We start from the raw sequence: 14,672 nt of genomic DNA on the forward strand, positions 1-14,672 counted from the left end.
CTGCCAGTTCAAGCGGTAACAAAGATTATATGTATCCATCACATCAGACTAAGGCAAATTGGAGCAACCAAATACACACAAAGATTTCCAATGCACAAGAGAGAAGAGACAGCAGCATTCACCATTGACTGATCACAATTCATAGAAATCAGTAGAGAGTATATCGATTAATAAAACAGTGAATAATAATAGGTACAAGATTGGTGGTAGATTCCTGGGCACACATGCATGCAAGAATGAAATTAAATTTATTGTTTCCATATACTAAAAGAATACCACCCCAGCCGGGCCCCACTCTCTAGACCTCTCTCTGTGTGTGACTCCAGCATGTACAGTACAGACAGACACCCCAGCCCCACCCGTAAGTTCCATCTCCATCTCTCTCTTACAGTAATTGTTCTTCGCGTGATGTATAAGTACGTACATAATTAATTACCACAGGTAATTAATAAAACTAAACCAAATCAACACCATCTTTCAATTTCTGAACAAAACTAAAAGAAAGAAAAAGAAGAGGGCAAAAAAGAAGAAGAGAGATTCAAATTTTGGCGGGTCGCTCCATCGAATCCCAATATGTTGTGTCTTCACCAGTAGCATGCATGCAGCAGGTAGAACTGTAGAACGAACGTACTCTTCTCTTCTTGGTTGGTCTCGGTTGGTTGATCAAAGGAATCATGTCGTCCGTCTTTCACGGCCACCCGTAGAAGATGTGGTCGAGGTCCTTCTTGCCGTGGTGTCCGCCGTGCTTGGCCAACGCGCCGTGCTTGCCGCCGCCGGGGCCGTGGATGTGCGGGATGTTGATGTAGAGCACGGCGGTGATGACGAAGGTGAAGGCCCACCAGACGAGCACCACCACGGGGGTCTTGCCGTGCTTCCCGAGGATGCCCTTGGCGAACGGGTACAGGTGGAAGAGCACCCAGAAGTTGAAGAACACGCCGCCGGCGACCTTGAGCCAGTGGGTCCACTCGCCGTCGAGCACCTTGGCGAAGGCCACCGCGGAGCCGATGATGTTCACCATGATGATGATGATGGGCATGACCATCAGCCACGTCCACCGCACCACGTACAGGTCCGCGTAGGGGTCCTTCTTCTCGTCTCCCGAGGGCTGCTTCGAGGTGAGCTTGAACGAGATGTCCCGCCGGAACACCACCTTGAAGAGCACCTGACACACGGCGGCGAGGTAGGCGGAGCAGCTGGCCGTCATCCAGAACTGCCCGTTCCTGAACCACTCGAACACCGTCACGCCAGCCCACTTCACCTCCAGCACGGCCAGGATGAGCAGCGTCCCCAGCACGATGGCGAGGTAGACGTAGAACATGGTGGTGGGCCGCTGCACGATGAAGTGGCCCGTGACGAAGGACAGCGCCGGCACGGTGGTGTAGAAGATGAGGAACAGCGCCGTAAACGGATAGGTGGTGATGTTGATGTAGGCGACGCGCTGCAGCGGGTGCAGGAACGTGCTGCCAAACAGCGGGTTGTTCCGGGAGAAGAAGATTTCGAGGGAGCCCGTCGACCACCGGAGCACCTGGAACAGCCGCTCCGTCAGGTTGATGGGCGCCGTGCCGATGAAGGCGTGCGGGTAGATGGAGCAGTAGCGCGACCGCCACCCCTTGATGTGCATCCGGTACCCGGTGACCACGTCCTCCGTCACCGTGCCGTACACCCACCCGATGTCGCTGCCCCACCCGGTCTTCTTCTCGTACGCGGCCGCCGCCACGGCCACGGCCTCCGCGATCGACGCCTCGTCCGTCGCCACCGCCGCCTCGGCGGCCGCGAACGGCGATGGGTGCGACGCCCTGGGGATGGTGTCCACGAACGCGTCCGACTTGCCGTACGCCTTCTTGGGCATGGGCAGGAAGCCATGCTTCCCCTTGGCCACGGCGGCCTTGGTGGTCATCTCCAGCCCGGGCTTCTCGTACTTGGTCTTGGCGAACATGCCGCCGAGCGACGGGAAGCACGACCCGCCGACGTTGATCCTCGGCGGGTCGAAGCCGTAGACCGTGATGCGCCGGAAGAGGCAGCCCGTGCCGACGTAAATGGGGCCCTGCATGCCGTCGAGCGCGCGGAGCGTGCCGTCGAAGAAGATGCGGTTGTGGTTGGCGTAGAGGTCGGTGGGGTCGACACCCTCGAAGCGCTGCGGGAATTGGACGAAGGCGACGGTGTCGCTGTCGCGGCCGAGCATGAAGCAGATGCCGGCGCGCAGGGCCTGGGAGTTGTTGATGTAGTGGTCGCAGTCGAGGTTGAGGATGAAGGGCGAGTTGGAGAGCACCGCGGAGCAGCGGGTGAGCGCGTTCATGGCGCCGGCCTTCTTCTGATGGTTGTGGCCCGGTCGCTTCTCACGGGAGACGTACACCAGCATGGGGAGGCGGACGTCGACGGTGCTGAAGTCCAGCGGGTTGTCCGCGCTCGCCGGCGGGCCGAGCTGGCGCGTGTGGCTCGGGTGGTTCAGCAGCACCTGCATGCATGCATAGACAGCGTCGTCACCAATCCGCACTCAGCACGCGCATGCACGATTACTCCATATTTACTGTTACTAGCCAGTACTTCCTCAGTTTACCAATGTAAGCCTATTTATTTTTAAAAAATATTAAAAATATATCAACAGTTGTAAAATCAATATCTTATTAAAAATACTTTATAATATAAATCTATTTAAATAAATTTTGTATACTAAACAGGTATATAATTTAACTAATTATTGATCAAAACTTATAAAATTTGATTTTTTAAAAAACAAAATACATCTTACATTTTTTTTACAGAGGGAGTACTGTGCAACTAACAGTTACAGTAGGTAATTGCAGAGGTTAATTAACAAGTAACTTCTTGGGTAAAATGTGTAGTTACTTGGGGTGAATTTGGTGCAAGTGGTGATTAAGTTAGTACTCCTAGGTGTTAATCAGGGCAGTGTCATTTATCCATGACCAATGATTGACGGAGACTGGAGGAAGGCGCTTAATAACAAGGGACGCAGTGGCTAATTGAATTGGGATTTAAAGGCGGTGTCGGGGGGGGAAGGAAAGGACCACCCCAACCACCTTCACACTACTAGGAGAGTATCTTTCACTCTCAGTATGGCTAGGCTAGCTGAGCTCCAGCTCCAGCTCTAGCTGGATGGCCACAAGAAAACAGAGAGTGCGGTGGTTGCGCTCTTGACTATCAGGCCCGTCCAATCCCCTCTCCCCATCTGCTTTCGAAGAGCTACCAATCTAATGACTAATCTAATCGTGTAGAACACGAACAGTAATGTCGTAGCAATGAACAGGAATGCAAAGAACTGACCAGGACGATGCCGGCGTGGTCGCCCTTGCGGTGGTTCTCGGCGGGCTCCACCCACGTCCCTTCCCACTTCGTGCCGTCGGCCATCCAGGTGGCCGCCGTGGGCTCGCCGTTCTTGGTGTCGGAGCCCCTGGCGGCGTTGTGCGCGTCGGACCGCTGCTTGATGTCGTGCTCCAGCCCGTTGATGCGGGCCTTGAACTCGTCGTACTCCTTGCGCACGCGGCGGCGGTCGTTGACGAAGTCCTCCTGCGCGCGGCCCATGTAGGGGTGGCTCTTGAGCTCGAAGTAGCTCTCCGGCCCGCGCGGCTCGATGCCGTGCTTCCGGCAGAAGGGCACCCACACGGTGGCGAACTTGGCGGACTCCGCCATGGCCTCGTAGGTGAGCAGCATCCCCGAGTCGTCGGACAGGTAGCAGGTGTTCTTCTCCACGGGGTAGTCGGCGGCCAGGATGGAGAGGATGGAGTTGGCCGTGCTCAGGATGGGCTCCTTGAAGGGATCCGCCGTGGTCACGAAGATGTCCAGCCCCGGGAGGGTGGAGGTGCCATCGGCGCGGTCGAAGCGCTGGCGGAGCACCGCGAGGTCGGGCACGCGGTTGATGGGGTTTAGCTTCGGCAGCTGGTCCAGCAGCCACGAGAAACCGAACCAGAACTCGCCGGCGATGGAGGTCACCCACAGCCACAGCGCGTCCGGGTTCTTGTGCGAGATACGCCAGATCACGAACAGCGTGAACGCGATCAGGCGGACGAAGATCAGCACCCTGCATCACAATTTCCAAATGCTTTTTTTTTTCAGTAAATCCTAATGCCAGTCTTGCGAGTTTTACTGCGATCGATCATTAACAAATCTAAAACAAGCACCTTTTATTAAATCGGATCAGCTAAGACTAAAACAAATCTCGAGATATCTAACTCTGATACTATATTAAGTTACATGTGGCTATCAATTCATAGAAACCTAAGTTAATGAAAAAATAAATAATTTACTTATACTTTAATACGAATATTAAGGGATGCAATAATTGAGGGAACATGCATCACGTTCGGCTTGTTCGCGGTGGCCGTAGATGCAGCTGGTCTGCCTGTGCGTCCGCCCCATGATGGCATGGCGAAAAGGAGCAAGGCCCAATCATGTGACAGCCAAGGGGCTGGGGCTGGCAGTCAATGAGCGTGAGCTGCCACACCTCGACATGCGCCTGTCCCCACGGGTCCGCGGCGTGAAGGCGCCAGCTGCCAGCCAACCAGGCAGGCCATGTTGCGGGGCCCACAGGCCGGCCGAAGTGGCATAGATTTGGTAAGAATAACGGTTTTTTTTTCCTGATCTGTTATTTCCAAAAAAACATTTGGTTTTTTTCCTGCTCTGTTATTTCACAGAAAACAACTGGTTCTTTCTACCAGGGTCCACCTGGCATAATTTTTTCTACTTTTCTTTTTTCACTTGTGGAGCACTACTTCTTTCTGCTCGTCTAAAGTTGTGCTCCCCAACATGTGCTTGTTGGTCCTTTTCTCTCTAGGCTAAAGACTACATGCCCAAATAATCTCCATTCATCAAAGTTAGATGCAACCCGCAACACACTCCTCTCCCCTCCTCTCCTCTAGAAGAGTCCAAGCCTAGAACTGGAACACCCCCAATTCCCCTTTTTGTTCTTGTTTTTTCACCCCTCTCCTTTCTTTTCCTTTTTCACGTACATCCTCCAAAAAGGCAAAAACTCACCTCTTTTAATCCCTTTCTCACCCTCACAACTCAAAGAAACAACAATATTAGTGGAGCACCTTTATTATCCTCCTCCTCCTCCTCCCTTTTCTTCTTCTTCTTATTATCATCATCATCACCATCCAACCTTTTCTTTTTTCACTAGCTGAATTTTTTATCGGAAGAGGAGAAGATGGAGGATTTTAATGATGCTTATTGGACTCACATGCAAGCCATGCCATGCCTAGCGTGTCCCCCAGCAGCCAAGAAAGAGCCTCGGATTCCCACTGCTGAGCTGGCCACTCCAAAGCGGTAAAAATTCATGAACCGCCAGGGTGCGGGCCCCACCAGTCAGGCCGCGCAACGAATTGAACTCCCAGCGACCGCCCGTCCCGATTGGACGCGGGGCCGGGCGCCGACAGGCCAACGCGGGATCCCTCAGGGGCGGGGGCCCACCCTGCCCAACCGCTGTAACGTGCACCTGCCTACTCTAACCCAGATTAAAATTTATCACTGACATGGTTTCACTAATCTAACTCCGACCAAGTTAGGACACTGACACTGCCAGTGGTTTTGAGATTTGAGATTGGTCAGCTAGCTTCACTGCCACCCGGGATTAAAGTTTTGCCGAAATTTTCGTAAGTTTTGGATACAAACGAAATATCTAATTTTAAGATTTTTCTTACTAATATGTGGAACCACGTAGCAAAGATGAAAATGATCGCGAATTTCGGTTTTTTGTCTACGAAGAAAAAAATTGTAAAACGAAATTGAAATGCATGACTAGCACCGATCAAGTGTATCGTATCCACCGGTGCTCAATGCAGCAGTCATGCATTGGTGTAGTAGGAGTAATGAATACCTGTATGGGTGGAGCAGGATGCCCTTGATCTTCTCGGTGCGGAAGACGGGGCGGTCCTCGAGCGCGACGCCGGCGTCCATGCTGTCGCCGGACAGGTCGTCGCTGAGGTCCACAGCCACCCAGCTCTCGTCGTTGACGGCGCCGATCTGCCCCTCGGTCGCGGTGGCGGCCATCGCCATCCTGTCCATGTCCGCGGACGACGCCGCGGACGCCACCGCCGCCGCGCCCGCGCACGCGCACACGGGGAACCCGCACACGCACCCCTGCCGCTTGCTGGCGCCGTTCACCGGCTGCACCTCGCCGTTCCGCCGGCCGTCTCCGCCGCCGGGCGCCATAATGCCCGCGCCTCGCCGCTCTCTTTTTCTCGGGCTAGCTAGCTCTTCTTTCTCGTGACAAGCTAGAGAGAGAAGAGGAAGCCAAGAATCGGAAGGAGGCTACCTCTGCTCTCAGATGGTGGCCGAGGCAGCCAACAGAGAGGGGAGCAGAGGAGAGAGGAGCTCTCCGCTTCTCTAGAGAGAGAAGGAAGGTGGCGAGGGGAGGGTGTGAGAAATGGCGAGCAAAGTACGTGGGGGGATATATAGAAAATATGGGCCGGAACGGAATTCACAAGTGTCGGTCGGGGCTAGCAGCTGAGCTTCCTCGCTCTGTATTTTCTTCTTCTTTTTTGGACGCGTCCGTGTTTCTGCCTCTGTGTGTGTGTATGTACTCGGCTGTGATAATGTATGTGTGAAAGAGAGACTTGTGAGGCTAATCGAGGGGTGAGAATCGGAGGAAGTGTCTGAGGAGTGTGTGCGTGGTTGAGACTTGAGAGGAGAGAGGAGAGGAGTTGAGGTGAGCTAGCTGTGTATACGTAGGTGGCGGGCCAAGGCACCGGGCAAGGCAACTCTAGAGCGGTGTGACGTACGAGTTATCGTTTTTTTTAACTGATATATCTGTTAATAATTTTATTATATATTTTATAATTTTTTACTTACATCTCTAATATAAATTTTAATATAAATGAACGGTCTTAATAGCTATCATGCAAAGGGCTTCCTCCGTTTCAAAATAGATGACGGTTTAGCTTCTACAAGAATGTTCAAAATACATAACGTTTTACTATTTTGAGGTAACTTTAACTTAGATTTTCTAGTTTTATATCTCCATTAAGTCCCTTATTTTCATTCACTGCTTAAAAAAGGCATATTAATGCCAGTTGAAAAATAGTTTCACTGCTAATTTTTCAACCAGCATCGATGTATCAACTATCAGTGCTGGGTCGGGCACCAGTACAGTAATTCAATATCAGTGCCGATTTGAGCCACTAATCGGCACTGATGGTATTTTTGAAAAACAAAAAACAAACCAAAAAGATGACTTGCGGGCGCGGCACCGTCGCACCCGCTCGTCGCCGCGACCACTAGACCACACGCGCCATGCGGAGAAAAATACGGTGGCACGAAGGTTGCCCCCACAGATCTGCCGCTGCGTCTGCGAGCTGAGCCTGATCCCCCGCCAACCCTGGCTCGCCGTGCCTGACCGAGCTCCCTCCACTGCCTGCGAGCTCGCCTGCATAGCACATCAAAGAGGATGGGCTGGGATCAAATCAAGGTACCATTACCATCAGCAATGAATCCAATCCAATCTAATGAATTGCTAGGGGAGAGAGAGAGAGAGAGATTGGGTACTCACACCTTATCGGAGGGGAAGACATCGATGGGGGATTGGAGCCGAGTCCACCTTGCAATTCCAGCACCACCTGCTCTTCCTCCGCAAAGAACTTGCAACCGATGTTGCAAAAACGTTGATTGCATCACCATCATGATCACCGTGCACAAAATACAGGAGAAAACAAATTAATCAACGCAAAGCTCTGCACTAGTGGATAGATGACGAGGGATGAATCAGGATCAATGTAGCCTAAACCCAAGCTAATACTAAACACCCAACGCAAAATGGCCACTCGAGAAATCCAAGTCGTTCTAGGACCCTTCCGCACCGTCTCCCCTGTCGTCACGTCCCTCCTGCCGCCCTGCCGACGAGCGCTGCCAGGTGCTTGAGCCATCGCCTGCCAACCAGAGCAAAACGCAACACGAGTCTGCAGGAGAAGTGTTTCGGGAGATAGGACAGCGGGGCGAAGCAGGAGTAAGAGATGGAGATAGAGGAAGATATAAGGTGGAGAGAGACGCTATCAGCCGAACGGATGCTAGGACAACCAAAATGCGATTTAAGGAAATTTTGGGTCCGATTAATTTCAGTGGCGGTTGTAACTGGAACCGGCACTATAGTCGACTATCAATGTTGTGTTACCAACCGGCACTAATGTATCAATGTCTGTTTGTAACACAAACCGGCACTGATAGTCTGTTTTAGTGCCAGTTCTTTAATACCTCGATCACTATTGGCGCACGGGAGGTTCAAAACTAGCACTGATATATCTTCACTGGCGATTACTGTATAACCGGTACTGATGTGTCGCTACTTTTGACCAGTTCTATAATAGTAATGCAAATCTTACTTTTCAGTCACGCTACATTATTATTACTCATAGATCAATGTGTAATAAAAGAGATTAAGATGATTATTTTATCTTTCACTTTAATATCTATATTTAAATTTAAAATATCATGTATTGTGAGATAGAGAAAGTAAATTTTCCACTGACAGAGGCAATGCTACCTGCACATAATGCGAGGCCCATATGGAGGCACCTACCTACCAGGCTTCTTCCGCTAATATTCTGTGTTCAATCCATGTGATCCCCCTGCATAAACTATCTGGACTAATATTTTATTTATATTAGCACTATTCCATCCATCAGTACTGATGCTTTCTTTCCGGTCGGCTTGCATATAATCATCGCAAGATGTGGTGGTGATTTCCTTCGAACCTGCTAATCAGGGAGGGAGGTGATGATTAGTTTGTTTCTTATATAGTATATAAATATACTCCTCTACATGTATAATTTTTTACGATGCTCTGTCTGTCAAGGTGTATATATATATAGCTAAGGTCTCGATTGGAAGATTCTTTGCTTTCGCCTTTCTCCCTGGCCCGTGAAGAGTGATGCGATGCCTGCCCTCTGTAACATGAGCGAGCAGTACTCGAATCGATCGTGAGCTCGCTGGGTCTGAGCCTGCCTGCCTTGTACAAACTCCTCCCGCCCTTGCGATGCAGTGCATGCCGCGACTGATTGCAGAGGCTTTGATGAGGCTGAACCGTTGTCGCGCACATCCGGACCGGCTCCATCGGGCAGGAGAAAATTTCATCAGCTCTTGTTCACGTATGGTTTTTCATTATATAAAATAGGTCTTATATATCAGCACATCACTATCATTTTGTATCAAAGATCGCTACTAAAAATACACTAAAAAAAACTAACAATGAAACTTACCTATCACTAAACCATAAACCGACAGTGATAATTCGTCAAGTATTATTGTTAGTTCATATTACCAACCGATAGTGATAATAGTATCACTGGTGGTACATGTTACGAACCAACAATAATAATAGATAACAACTTATCTTTAAAAAATCATAACTTTTTTATTTGAAATTAGATGTGGACAAATTTTATATGAAAATTGTAGCCCTCGAAGAGATTTACAACTTTGTAGTTAATTTTTTTTTATTTAAAATCATTTAAATATCTAAATAATTATTTAAAGTTTTAGACAGACGAGATCAAAAGAATTGCATATGCTATTGTTATCGTAAGCACTATGTGGTAGAATGGTAAGGACGTATAGCGCAACCTGAGTGATTTCAGATTCGAATGCCATGAACTGCACTGCGTGTGGGGGTGCCTAGTTGAGGAAAAAAATCATTTTTTTCAGACAAAAAATGTTGATTCGAACATAGACTATTATTGCCGATTGAAGCCTTCGGGTGACAGTAATAATGTCTTTACTGCTGGTCCCTAACTTTAAAATCGATAGTAAAGACCACTTTAAACCTACAGTGAATGCACTTTTTTGGTAGTGTTTCAAGTTTGTTCATTTATATTGAGATTTGTGTTAGAGAGTATAAGTGGAAAAAATATAAAATATATGAGAGAATTAACGGATTAATAAATATTAATAGAAGGGATAGAAAGACGAAATTAGTCATACGTGGATAAGGATACGTGGTATTGTATTTCCCGATTGGAGGCTGCAAGAAAGCTTCTTGCTCTGCTAGCATGCCTGCCTGTCTGCATGGCTCTCTCGATCTGTATATTTTTGGCTTCTGATTGGAGTAATTTGGGTCACCGGGGAGCGAGGTGGACGGAGACACGCGGAATCGACTTCGCCCATCACACTCCTCGCGCCCCCGGCCCTTTTGTTCCTTTGCAGGCAGATGGAATGAAATGGTTCACGGGAATACGCTGGGGTTCCGCGCGACGCATGGCCCCCCCGGGTACGCCAGAATCCAGCGGATGCATGTTTCGATACAGCCCCGAGTCAAAACCTCACCAGGGACCAGCGTCGTATCGTATCCTATCGTGCGTGCACAAGTGGCCATTCGAATATACTTATAATCAACAACACTGCTGTGGTGCGCAGAGCATCGCTTCACACGGATCGAAAGATTGGTCGATGAATTGCAAGCTGTATAGAACGGACGACGATGATCACGCGGTGGCAGCGGAGAGCAGCAGGAGGAGCGCACCCTAGCGTTACGTGATGGCGCTCCCTCAACTAACGGGGTGAAGCATGAGGCTTACAAGCACTGCCGATAGGCCAGTTGGTACGACAAGGACATACGCGTCTCTCTCTCTCTCTCTCTCTCTCTCTCTCTCTCTCTCTCTCTCTCTCTCTCTCTCTCTCTCTCTCTCTCTGGCCCCGTGAAACTGATGATCCGTCCGTCCGCTGACGCGGAGAATACTGATTTTTCACAACCTCGCATGGCGTGATTAAGTGAGGGGATCCAGGAGGAGTACCAGGAGTGCCGCTTTAATTAATCCATCGGTTCTCTTCTCCCCGTTCCATCTTCCATGATCCAACTGCAAACGCCAACACGTTAACCCCCGGCCATTAATAAATACCTCGATCGTCAAGCCTCAAGGCCGGGCAGGACGCAGTTACTCATTAACAGTTCACCGTATACTACGTCCTGCAGCCGTCAAGCAATTGATCACGACGATGATCCATCGCGGCACTCATGCTCCAACATGCGAAGCTACTCGGCCTAGCTAGGGCTGCTCGGGTACTGCGCAAGCCAGGTAGTTACTGCATGCATGCACGCCTCTCCCTGATCCTGAACGGGGATTCGAAGTTATTAAAAATATTTAATTTTAATGTAAATACTAATAGATGTATCGAGTGATAGCGCAAAAGAAAATTTTTGGTAAACCTTAGGTTTTAGCTGAAAAGCTATTTTGATTAAATCCAATATAATATACTATGCGATGGGTCCGCGGTAGCGCGTAGTAAAATTTTCGTATACATAATTGTCCAATACTAAATGTAAGGTAGATGAAGCATACCACTTAATATATATGGAACATTTGCAATCTGACCTAGTTCACCAGGCCAAGACAAGAGTTAGAAAATCAAATTCATTTGAACAATTTTTAAAAGGCTACCATGATACTTATACTATTTTTCTACACCATCAGAACAACATCAAAAGAATTGGGATAGAGAATTATTTGCTTTCAAAAAAGGAAATAGAGGATTATAAATTGAGAACTTATCGTGCTAGTGCAGAATTGGGGAATAGACAATGGATGGGGCGGTGCTGGACTTCCGATGTTCGGTGGCAAGACACAGCTCTATCATGAGCATGATGGCACTAGCACCAGCTTGGGCCGGCGCGCCTGTGCATGACCACTGGGCCGCCCGCCGTTGCCTCCTCCCTAGGAGAACTGTTATATGCGGGTTGCCTGGTGAGTGGTCAAGGTTTGGCGTGGCGGCGACCTGCTGTCAACTTTGATCTCTAAGGGCCTGTTTGTTTGAGCTGGAGATTATGAAAAACAGCTTATAAATTGTGGATTATAAGAAGCTGGATTGTAAAATCTAGATTGTAGATTGTTACAATCTGGTGGAAGACGGATTGCTGGATTGTTACAATATGTGTGTTAGATTGTAACAATCCAGTTTTTACAATCCAGCTGTTTGTTTTAGCTTTTGGATTATGATCACAATCCAGTTTTTACAATCCAGCTGTTTGTTTCAGCTTTTGGATTTTGATCACAATCTAGCTTTTAGAATCTGAAACAAACAGGGCCTAAGTTTTAAGCTGGAGTGCTCGGGTGGGCTAATGGGCTAGCAAAGTAAGAAAATGGAAAATGAGGCTACGAATGATCGACTGGTTTGAGTGGGGCAATTGTGCAAAGGGTGGACGCTTTTCCATGCGGGATGATTTTTGTCATTTGTTAGCACTCAAAACTGGCAGCAAACATGTCAAAACACTTGCTAGCTATCATCTATATGAAATATATAATACATGATCAAAAAATTTGACAAAAATAATGAGTATTTAGTTGAATACCCTTGAATTATGATAGCTCCGCCCCTGTTCTTAACCGGTCATTTCTCCATCCATCACTCTTTGACTTCTTCCCGACGGCGATACTTTCATTGTCCATTAACCTAGCTAGCCATGGATTTTCCGGCGGTAGCTAACACGTTGCATTCTCTCGTTTAAATTCTTTTAATTTGTGTTATGCAACTTCATTTTAACCTAATGTACATGATCCCACAATCGCGATCTCGTGGTTCCTTTCGAGGCAATGGCTGGTGGTGTGGTTTGTCTACATGTGGTGGTAACCGTGAGCGTATGCAAACCTCAATTACCTTTACGGTAACCAACACGTGATGATTAACGGGATGCAAAACTTTGCTCGGGCGATTCATTTAAAAATGATTTTTGGTTTATCGAGTCATGAAGGTAACTGGCTAATAATTACTATCTTGGCAATGCAAAGCACATGTTAACATGACGCGAAACTGCATTTTAGTGGTTCCTTCCAATATCGTTCAATGATACGGTTTATCGACTTGTGGTGATGAATTACTTTCTTTGTAATACAAATCTCCTTTTAACTAAACATGTTTCAAAACCGCGATTGAGCAGTCGTAATTCGGTTTATCGACTAGCAGAGTTAACATGTCGACTTTTGTCTTCATAATGCAAATCTTCCTTAACATATCATGATTTAAGATCGTGCTTTAGCGGTTTATTTGACCGGAAGAAACTTGTCGAGTTATGTCTTTCATAAATGTGAATGGCTCCTTGACTTTTTATTTTTAACAACACTTCCTCACGACACGATCTTCGTTGAAGATCTGAGGTGTCTCGCTCGTTATGCAAAACTACTTCAAGATTCCTCTTTCGGGAACATTTGGTGACTTATAAGTTTGTAGACTGGCAGCAGCAATTGGTTGCTTAGCTACTATGCAGTGCGGATTTCTTTCGATTTAATGTGACGCAAAACCATGCTTGAGCGGCTCCTTTCGACAAGGTTTGGTAATCGAGTTTATCGGCTCGCGGCGGTGATATTAACCGGCTGCTACTGCAAAATCTTCTTTAAGTCAGTGCGATACAAAATCGCGTTGGCTTAAAGAAGATTTGGTAATAATGATCCTATTACGAGCTGTCTTGAGTGCTTTTGAACGTATCAAAACTCAGGAGCTGTAAACGCTTATCGTCCTTTTGCAAGTCGCAACGCAAATTTGGACTGTGGAAGGGGTTGGTGGTGCATGGCTCGGTTTATGGAGCCCGGGGCTGTCAGAGAGGTAGGTCCGGGAACCGGTGGTGGCACCGTCGGTGGCTTCAAAAAAATTTATCGGTAACAAAATTTTATCAGAGGTTTGTGATAAACAAAATTATTAGATTGATTAGAATTCTATTAACGATAGATAAAAAAAAATTAGACAAGATATGTTTAGAAAATTATATAGATTGTATCCAAACCATTTGATATAAAAATAACAGATAAATGAATTATGATTGGAGGGGTAGTCTGGCGGGCTACGCTACGTGGGCCGATGTTTTGTTGCTCGCGTGTTAGACCCGAGAATAAAAAACACTAAATTAAAAAAATACTGAAATTTTTGTTCCACAAGTAAATTTACCGGTCCCACCGATAAACAGGATTATCAGATTTATCGAATTTTTTCGACGATAAATTATTCACTGGTCGGTGGAGACGTGCCTCGCAGGAGGCACGGTCTGCGAGGCACGGTTTTGGCCAAATGGTGACGGGCGGGGATAAGAAATGGAAGGGTTTTGCGGCGCTCGGCGAGGTCCAGCTGGTGGAGTGGAGGGCGGCGGGCTGGCTGGCTGGCCGCCAAAGAGCGCGTCCTCCCGTCCCGACATAAAGCGGGACTCACCGCGTCCACGGCCAGCGAGCCACATGCAGTAGCAGACTAGCAGTACGGCGTCATACTAGCATACTCCTACTACGCAGCTTGCATTGCTTGGCGCATCGCTATGCTCCAACTAGGCTGGTACCATTGGTCAATTTGTTCCAGCACATGTTTACTATTTGTCTTCCTCGTCGAGATGTATTTTTTTTAATTAGATGATGTACTCGTTTTCATTTTATCAATTTTCAAACTCTACGTCTTTATCTTTATTAGTGCTATATGAGTATGTATGTATGATAATATAAGTGTGTATATATATTTACAAGTTGTATTAATATTTTTAAAAAATTGTTTGAGGACGTCAATCAAGCTGCCTGAGACCAAACCGCCTAGTACTCCTAGCTAGAATAGATAACTTGCACAACACAGCAAACCTGCAGGCTGCCGATGCTGCTGCATGCTTTAGTCCAAGTGCCAGCTCGGACTGGCACATTACTAGTTCAATCTTAAATGCACTCAACGATGAAACTAGGAATAGTACATAGTACTAATAATCTGATTAATAA

General features: G+C 47.7%; 1 protein-coding gene across 1 annotated transcript; it reads right to left on the reverse strand.

Annotated features, from left to right (window-relative positions):
- Positions 1-229: 229 nt before the first annotated feature.
- Positions 230-6,636, reverse strand: LOC133894903 (probable mixed-linked glucan synthase 6). The gene is made up of 3 exons (XM_062335097.1): positions 5,831-6,636; positions 3,283-4,036; positions 230-2,455 (listed from the first exon to the last, which is right to left on the reverse strand). Exons 1-3 carry the CDS (start codon positions 6,163-6,165, stop codon positions 689-691), a joined length of 2,856 nt encoding a protein of 951 aa, XP_062191081.1. The 5' UTR covers positions 6,166-6,636; the 3' UTR covers positions 230-688.
- Positions 6,637-14,672: the final 8,036 nt, after the last annotated feature.

Source organism: Phragmites australis, chromosome 16, assembly GCF_958298935.1.
Source record: "Phragmites australis chromosome 16, lpPhrAust1.1, whole genome shotgun sequence".
NCBI classification, from domain to species: domain Eukaryota; kingdom Viridiplantae; phylum Streptophyta; class Magnoliopsida; order Poales; family Poaceae; genus Phragmites; species Phragmites australis.